The sequence below is a fragment of the Echiichthys vipera genome, assembly GCF_963691815.1.
Source record: "Echiichthys vipera genome assembly, chromosome: 17".
Taxonomy (NCBI): Eukaryota; Metazoa; Chordata; class Actinopteri; order Perciformes; family Trachinidae; genus Echiichthys; species Echiichthys vipera.
The window spans coordinates 3,196,316-3,205,678 of NC_139842.1; the positions used below are offsets into that span (position 1 = coordinate 3,196,316).

At 43.4% G+C, this 9,363-nt stretch overlaps 1 protein-coding gene across 4 annotated transcripts in view; it reads left to right on the forward strand.

Moving 5' to 3' along the window:
- Positions 1-599: 599 nt before the first annotated feature.
- Positions 600-9,363, forward strand: part of LOC310959840 (myosin-4-like) — a gene marked incomplete at both ends in the record, with an annotated part of 56,442 nt that continues 47,678 nt past the window's right edge. For 2 of the 4 annotated variants that reach the window (XM_083931307.1, XM_083931305.1), the window contains one exon: positions 600-800. In XM_083931307.1, coding sequence (XP_083787433.1) covers positions 600-800 — 201 coding nt within the window. Of the gene's footprint in view, positions 807-909; positions 1,054-1,150; positions 1,308-1,700; positions 1,729-1,812; positions 1,928-2,027; positions 2,121-2,364; positions 2,429-3,729; positions 3,829-3,910; positions 4,015-4,093; positions 4,233-4,327; positions 4,447-5,668; positions 5,819-6,683; positions 6,855-6,945; positions 7,253-8,250; positions 8,316-9,191; positions 9,280-9,363 lie in introns of all 4 variants that reach the window. The other 2 variants (XM_083931302.1, XM_083931303.1) reach the window with 2 other exon arrangements.

Sequence of the window (9,363 nt, forward strand, 5' to 3'; positions counted from 1 at the left end):
AAATGTTGCCCGGCTGCTCCCAACACAAAACCCAAACAGTCGTGTGTGTGTGTGTGTGTGTGTGTGTGTGTGTGTGTGTGTGATCAGCTCGGCTCTCCAGACAGCCCAATGCCAGAATTTCAGCAATGCCCCTAACAGACCTAATCTTCCCTGATCCCAGAAAATGAGGGCCGCCGTGTCGGGACCGTAAGCCCTCTAAGCTGTCGTCCTTAGCATTCATTGCTTTTTTAATGGACGAGCCTGAAGGGTTACAATAGAAACCGTTTAAAAGTGACACAATACGGCTAAACATAGACGGTTCAAAATGCAAAATGGACATACTTGACTTATTCAAGGTGGCGTAGAAGCCAGATCTCCAAATATAGGAGGACAATGCCCCACAAAGCAGGTCCGACCATCGCTTATAAAAGCTGGTGAAGTCTCGTTGGGGTGAGGGATGTCTGTGCTGTCCTTCTGAAAGTAGCAACAACACAGAGCGGGGATCTTCTCTTTGGTCTGCAGCACTCCGGTGAGTACGATGCTACGTGCTAACTTCTATAATTTTGACCCACTTCTGTTTAGTTTGACTCATAGTGCGTTTCATCGTGCAGCCGGATAAAATGAGCGATGTCGAGATGGAAATATTCGGGGTGGCCGCCCCGTACCTCCGCAAATCAGAGCGGGAGAGGATCGCGGCGCAAAACACGCCGTTCGACGCCAAGACGGCCATCTTCGTGCCCGACCCGAAGCACGAGTACGTGAAGGGGAAAATCCGAAACCAAGACGGCTCCATGGTCACCGTGGAGACCGAGGATAGGAAGGTGGGTGTGTTTGGATTCAGTCGGGACAACATTTGGAGGCGTTTTACGTCCGAAACCCTCCGTTTTATTGATCTGCCCTTCACATCCTCCGGACCTTTCAATTCTCCAGGTTGTCACGGTGCACCTGGACGACGTTCGCCCCATGAACCCTCCCAAGTTCGACAAGCTGGAGGACATGGCCCTGCTGACACATCTGCACGAACCGGCCGTGCTCTTCAACCTCAAGGAGCGCTACGCTGCCTGGATGATCTACGTAACTACACACGACGATGCACACGAGATTTCTTTCCCCTCGCCGTCCTACGACACGATTCTTCCATTTCTTCATCGTGACTTGTTTTTATCCGCAGACCTACTCCGGGCTCTTCTGTGTGACGGTGAATCCTTACAAGTGGCTTCCGGTCTACAACCCCGAGGTGGTGGCCGGGTACCGCGGGAAGAAACGGCAGGAGGCCCCCCCGCACATCTTCTCCATCTCCGACAGCGCTTACCAGTACATGCTCACAGGTCCGGTCTCACCATTGATACCGTTGTGAAAGCTGTAATTAGAGAATATCCTGAGAAGAAAACTAATTTATTATGTGTATTATGTGTTTTGGTTTTAAATGTGAAACTTGTGTGTTTATGCTGCGGTCTTGGTGCAGGACAGGATTTTAAATCTTTATGGGAACATTCCTGGTTAAATAAAGGGTCTGGAAATGAGAAAAGACTCATTTTCATCAGATGGAAACGTAAAAAGCACAACTATCAGGGTGATTAATGAACGTTTGCCTCAGAGAGATCACATAATATCACAGTAACATCATTTTTCCTGGCTAAAACTAAATCGAAGTTCACTAAAATAAAACCAAAATGACGCCTGAACTTCACCGACGTTCACCTGTTTTTCCCCTTTAACAGATCGAGAGAACCAATCCATCCTGATCACGTAAGTGCCACTTTATTTCAAACAAAAGGTCCAAAAATAAACTTGTAATTTCCCGTCACTCATGTCGCTCTGTGCCCTCGTCAGTGGAGAATCCGGTGCGGGGAAAACGGTGAACACAAAGAGGGTCATCCAGTACTTTGCAACGATTGCATCGATTGGAGACTCGAGCAAGAAAGAGCAGCTCCCCAGCAAAATGAAGGTTTGACTCCACGTGTGTCACGTTCAGAGAGAGTGTGGGTGGGATTTGAACCCGCGTGCTGCTGCAGCGGCTGGTTTGTACTCATGATGTGAGTTCACAGGGGACTCTGGAGGATCAGATCATCCAGGCCAACCCGCTGCTGGAGGCCTTCGGGAACGCCAAGACCGTGAGGAACGACAACTCCTCTCGATTTGTAAGTTCACGTTCGATTGGTACGGAAGCTCAAAGTGGACATAATTATTATTATTATTATTATTATTATTATTATTATTAATATTTCATCCTGTTTCTGAAAAAACAAATCTGGGAACAACTTATCATAATGTAATTATGATAATGAACTTGTTATTTTGAGATAAGAGGATAAAATAACAATAAAGATGGCACATGTGAAGAAGAGGTCAAATCTGCAGCATCACAATTTTGTGACTTTTCAGGGGAAATTCATCCGCATCCACTTTGGAACAAAGGGGAAGTTGGCATCAGCTGATATCGAAACATGTGAGTTTGATTCTGCAAGTGTCATTAATATTACACTCATATATACGTATATATAAATATATATCTATACTATATATATTTAGTATTTTCAGACTAAAGTCGTAGTGTTTTCAGACTAAAGTCGTAGTATTTTCAGACTAAAAGTCGTAGTATTTTCAGACTAAAGTCGTAGTATTTTCAGACTAAAAGTCGTAGTGTTTTCAAACTAAAAGTCGTAGTGTTTTCAGACTAAAGTCGTAGTATTTTCAGACTAAAAGTCGTAGTGTTTTCAAACTAAAAGTCGTAGTATTTTCACACTAAAAGTCGTAGTATTTTCAGACTAAAGTCGTAGTATTTTGACACTAAAAGTCGTAGTATTTTCAGACTAAAGTCGTAGTATTTTCAGACTAAAGTCGTAGTATTTTGACACTAAAAGTCGTAGTATTTTCAGACTAAAGTCGTAGTATTTTCAGACTAAAGTCGTTGTATTTTCAGACTAAAGTCGTAGTATTTTGACACTAAAAGTCGTAGTGTTTTCAGACTAAAGTCGTAGTATTTTCAGACTAAAGTCGTAGTATTTTCAGACTAAAGTCGTAGTATTTTGAGACTAAAAGTCGTAGTGTTTTCAGACTAAAGTCGTAGTATTTTGACACTAAAAGTCGTAGTATTTTCAGACTAAAGTCGTAGTATTTTCAGACTAAAGTCGTAGTATTTTCAGACTAAAGTCGTAGTATTTTGAGACTAAAAGTCGTAGTGTTTTCAGACTAAAGTCGTAGTATTTTGACACTAAAAGTCGTAGTATTTTCAGACTAAAGTCGTAGTATTTTCAGACTAAAGTCGTAGTATTTCGAGACTAACGTCGTAGTATTTTCAGACTAAAGTCGTAGTATTTCGAGACTAACGTCGTTGTATTTTCAGACTAAAGTCGTAGTATTTTCAGACTAAAGTCGTAGTATTTTCAGACTAAAGTCGTAGTATTTTCAGACTAAAGTCGTAGTATTTTCAGACTAAAGTCGTAGTATTTTGACACTAAAAGTCGTAGTATTTTCAGACTAAAGTCGTAGTATTTTCAGACTAAAGTCGTAGTATTTTCAGACTAAAGTCGTAGTATTTTCAGACTAAAAGTCGTAGTATTTTGAGACTAACGTCGTTGTATTTTCAGACTAAAGTCGTTGTATTTTCAGACTAAAGTCGTTGTATTTTCAGACTAAAGTCGTAGTATTTTGACACTAAAAGTCGTAGTATTTTCAGACTAAAGTCGTAGTATTTTCAGACTAAAGTCGTATAATTTCAGACAATGACTGTTTATTTCTTTTCTTTAGACCTTTTGGAGAAATCCAGAGTGACCTTTCAGCTGCCGGCAGAGAGGAGCTATCACATCTTCTATCAGATCTTGTCAAACAAGAAGCCTGACTTAATCGGTAAATACACGTTTAACTTCCAATTCTGCCGCAGCTGCTGACCCTGCACGGAGAAATGTAAAGTTTTTGTATTTATTTGCAGAAATGATGCTGATCACCACCAACCCATACGACTACCCCTTCATCAGCCAGGGTGAAATCTCTGTGCTGAGCATCAACGACACGGAGGAGCTGATGGCCACTGATGTGAGTGCACATGGGTCAAATATAGATTCATATACAGTATATATATATATATATAACCACACCTGCATCTGTTCCTCAGAGCGCCATCGACATCCTGGGGTTCAACACGGAGGAAAAGGTCGGCATCTACAAGCTGACCGGCGCTGTGATGCATTATGGGAACATGAAGTTCAAGCAGAAGCAGCGGGAGGAGCAGGCGGAGCCCGACGGCACCGAGGGTGAGGCGCCTGCGGTGAATTAAGGCTTCTGTATGGAAACATCACAGCTGCCTAGCATGAGCCTCACATGCACACGTGTGATTTCTGCCCCACAGTGGCGGACAAAGTCGCCTACCTCATGGGTCTGAACTCCGCTGACCTGCTGAAGGCGCTGTGTTACCCAAGGGTGAAGGTGGGGAACGAGTACGTCACCAAAGGTCAGACGCCTCAGCAGGTAGGTTTGGGAAATGGAAAATAAAGCACGCTCGCTCTGAGTGTGATTCAAAGATAAGGACGGTGCGTAACGAGGTGTTTGACTTGAGTTTTCGTCTCCTTCCTGTCCAGTGAAAACCACATATCTCCAGATGTGTTGATGTTGAGCGTTTGTGATCAACTGAAGATGAATTGTTTATTTATGTGTTGGCAAAATTCTCCTCCTGAAGATAAATAAGGTGTTAGAAAGACTCAGCTGCAAAATGCATCGTCACAAAGCTGAAAATGGCTGTTTTTTGACATTTTCACTACAAAAAGTTGTATTTTGAGAAATATTTCAAGACTGAATGTAGCATTTTCAGACTAAAAGTCGTAGCATTTTCAGACTAAAAGTCGTAGTATTTTCAGACTAAAGTCGTAGTATTTTCAGACTAAAGTCGTAGTATTTTCAGACTAAAGTCGTAGTATTTTGAGACTAAAGTCGTAGTATTTTCAGACTAAAGTTGTAGTATTTTCAAACTAAAGTCGTAGTATTTTCAAACTAAAGTCGTAGTATTTTCAGACTAAAGTCGTAGTGTTTTCAGACTAAAGTCGTAGTATTTTCAGACTAAAGTCGTAGTATTTTGAGACTAAAGTCGTAGTATTTTCAGACTAAAGTTGTAGTATTTTCAAACTAAAGTCGTAGTATTTTCAAACTAAAGTCGTAGTATTTTCAGACTAAAGTCGTAGTATTTTCAGACTAAAGTCGTAGTATTTTCAGACTAAAGTCGTAGTATTTTCAGACTAAAGTCGTAGTATTTTCAGACTAAAAGTCGTAGTATTTTCCAGACTCTGACTCCGTGTTGATGTTGAATGTTTGTGATGGACTGAAGGATGAAATGTTCCTTCCTCCTGAAGATAAAAAAAAAGTCTTTAAAAATTTTGAACAGCTGGAAAACACATCGTCACAGAGCTGAAAAAATTAAAAGTGGACTTTTTACAGATACGTGGTTCTCACAGGACGGCCACACTACAAACACATTATGATCTTATGGAACTTGATGCATCGATTCAGATTAACCTACCCAACATCGTATAAAGGCGTAAAATGAGCTCAACCTTAAACATCTGATGCAGCAGGAATATTCATCCACAAACATCAGATATAAGAGGAAACATTTTGCTGCATGATACGTACTGAAGTGTTGCCATGGTATTTTTATTTAATCAAAGAACCTGAATAATTCCTCCACCTCTGATTACAGGTGAACAACGCCATGGGCGCCCTGTCCAAGGCCGTGTATGAGAAGCTGTTCCTGTGGATGGTCACGAGGATCAACCAGCAGCTCGACACCAAACTTCCAAGACAGCATTTTATAGGCGTCCTGGACATCGCAGGGTTTGAGATTTTCGAGGTAAAGCGTCCAAATGAGGCACGATCCAATGCAAACCTTTGAATTTAAGTGAAATCTACAGATGCAAACTGACAAAGTGCAGTCAAGTAAACGTTTTCTTTCCACCAGTCTGATAGAAGACATGTTCATCTCTCATCTTCAACCGCTTAGCCGGGGTCGGGTCTCGGGGGCAGCAGCTTTAGCAGGGGACCCCAAACTTCCCTTACCCGGGCCACATTAACCAGCTCTAACTGGGGGATTCTGAGGCGTTCCCAGGCCAGTGTGGAGATCTAATCTCTCCACCTGGTCCTGGGTCTTCCCTGAGGCCTCCTCCCAGCTGGACGTGCCTGGAACACCTCCCTAGGGAGGCGCCCAGGGTTCATCCTTACCAGATGATCCTGAACCACCTCAACTGGCTCCTTTCAACGCAAAGGAGCAGCGGCTCTACTCCGAGTTCCTCACGGATGCTGAACTTCTCCCCCTCTCTCTAAGGGAGACTCCAGCCCCCCTCCTGAGGAGACACATTTCAGACGCTTGTACCCGCGACCTGGTTCTTTGGGTCCTGACCCAGCTTTCATGACCACAGGTGAGGGTAGGAACCAGGACTGACCGGTAGATCCAGAGCTTTGCCTTCCTCAGCTCTCTTTTCGTCACAACGGTGCGGTAGAGCGGCTGCAGCTCCGCCCCCGCTGCTCCGATTCTCCGGCCAAACTCACGCTCCATCGTCCCCTCACTCGTGAACAAGATCCCGAGGGACTTGAACTCCTGACATGTTAAGGAAGCAAAATAGACCAAAATCTTAAAATTGTCCGGTGCATTAAAGTAGTGTCTCCCTCTACGTTTCTAAAATGCTGTATATTCATTTAATCCGTGTTATTTCATTTAGATGAACAGCCTGGAGCAGCTGTGCATCAACTTCACCAACGAGAAGCTGCAACAGTTTTTCAACCACCACATGTTCGTGTTGGAGCAAGAGGAATACAAGAAAGAAGGGATAGCGTGGGAGTTCATCGACTTTGGTATGGACTTGGCCGCCTGCATCGAGCTCATAGAAAAGGTGCGTTGTTTTTTTAATCAACACAAACATTTATATGAAGAGTAGACGCACGGTCAGACACTAACCAGCTCTCTGTCTCTCCGTCCTGCAGCCGATGGGCATTTTTTCTATTCTGGAAGAGGAGTGCATGTTTCCGAAGGCGACGGACGGCTCCTTCAAGAACAAGCTGTACGACCAGCACCTGGGGAAGAACAGCATCTTTCAGAAGCCCAAGCCCTCCAAAGGAAAGGCCGACGCCCACTTCTCACTCATGCACTACGCCGGCACCGTGGACTACAACCTCAGCGGCTGGCTGGAGAAGAACAAAGACCCGCTCAATGACACCGTGGTGCAGCTTTACCAGAAGGCTTCCCTGAAGCTGCTGTCTCAGCTGTTTGCCACTTACTCCGCTGCTGAAGGTCAGGTCACTGTTCATGACATGTTACTTATTATTATTATTATTGTTATTACCTTTATTTAACCAGGAGGAATTCATTGTGAATAAAAATCTCTTTCAAGGGAGACGTGGTGGAGACAGGCAGCAGCAGAGTCACGACACACAGTTACAAACAGAAAACAAACGGACAAAATATACAGAATACAAAAATTAGAAATACAATTTACAACACTTACTTACTTATTTAGGCCTTTCAATTCCTTTGGGCACATGGTCAACAGGCCATTGATGAATCTTTTCCAACCTCGTCTGTCTTGGGTCATTCTTTCCAGCTGTTTCCATGTCAGTCCTCTTTCTTTAGCTTCTTTCTCTGCACATCTTCTCCAGCAAAACGACCACAAAAAGATGTACAACCACCACAAAAACAGGCAAAGGACCACAAAAAGATCCAAAACCACCACAAAAAGATCCAAAACCACCACAAAAAGATAAAAAACCCCCACAAAAAGATACAAAACCCCCACAAAAAGATACAAAACCACCACAAAAAGATGCAAAGGACCACAAAAAGATCCAAAACCACCACAAAAAGATACAAAACGACCAAAAAAACATGCAAAAGACCACAAAAAGATGCAAAACGACCACAAAAACATGCAAAAGACCACAAAAAGATCCAAAACCACCACAAAAAGATACAAAACGACCACAAAAAGATACAAAACCACCAAAAAAACATGCAAAAGACCACAAAAAGATACAAAACCACCACAAAAAGATGCAAAACGACCACATAAAGTCTTTGTTAAAATTGGGTCCAACACATAAATGTATGACAAGGTTCTGCACCAAAGAAGTGGGTAAGACCGAGCAGAGTTAGTTAAAGGTTAAAGTGAAGAGGTAAGTTTTTAGTTTTCCCTGATATCTGCAGGTAGTCTGTCCGACAGCTTTGGGGCATTAAGACGACGTCGACTTTATCGTTTAACACATATTTCTGTTGTTTCTCTCATGTTTCTGTAGATGGAAGTAAGAGAAGTGCCAAGAGAAAGGGCTCTTCTTTCCAGACGGTTTCTGCACTTTTCAGGGTAATGATCAACAAATCGACCACAGCTGAAGAACATCCATGCATTATTTAGTATTTACTCGCTGGTGATGGAGTTAATCATGGACCAAGCGACCCGTCTACACCCAGATCCCTCTGAAGAGACCAGATCATTTTAACGCACCGTATTTTCCGCACTATAAGTTGCACCTGAAAACCTTCAAATGTCTCCAAAGCCGACAGTGCTCCTTATAATGCAGTGCTCCTTATATATGGACCAATATTGAGCCACAACAGGTCGCAACTACGGTGAGAAGCCGCCGACTCTATTTTCCCCCGTAGAAGAAGTAACGCGCGGTGCATGTTGAGATATACGACTGCGTGAAGCGTAACGTTTCATTTCCATGTGTGTGTTTGTGTAAAGAGCCCAAAATGGCTCCTGTTAAGAGACACGCTTACGACGCAGAGTTTCAACTCAAGGCCATTAGTCACGCAGCAGAACACGGGAACAGAGCAGCAGCCAGAGAGTTTAACATGAACCAATCAATGGTGCCAAAGTGGAGGAAGCAACAAGACGACCTGCGCAGAGTAAAGAAGACTAAACAGAGTTTAGAGGGAACAGAGCGAGACGGCTGCAGCTGGAGGAGAAACTCCAACAGTGGGTTGTTGAACAGAGAGCAGCAAGAAGAAGAGTCCGTACCATCACTATTCCACTGAAGGCAACAGAGCTAGCACGCAAACTTAACATCAATGATGTTAGAGGCGGTCCTTAACGTAACCCCAGCCTCGACTGTAGCGTCTATTCTATGCGCCTTATTATGTGGTGACCTTATAGTGCGTAAAATACGGTATGAGCTCTAAGTTGTTATCAGGAGGTGTTTTGCCTGTTGAGAGACGTAGATCTGTTCATCTTCTGCAGGAAAACCTGAACAAACTGATGTCCAACCTCCGGTCCACACATCCACACTTTGTGAGATGCATCATCCCCAATGAAACCAAGACCCCAGGTGAGGAGAAACACTTTTATACGGTGGTGTGGGGGTTAGCACTGTCGCCTCACAGCGTGAGGGTCAAATCAAAGTTCATGTAAT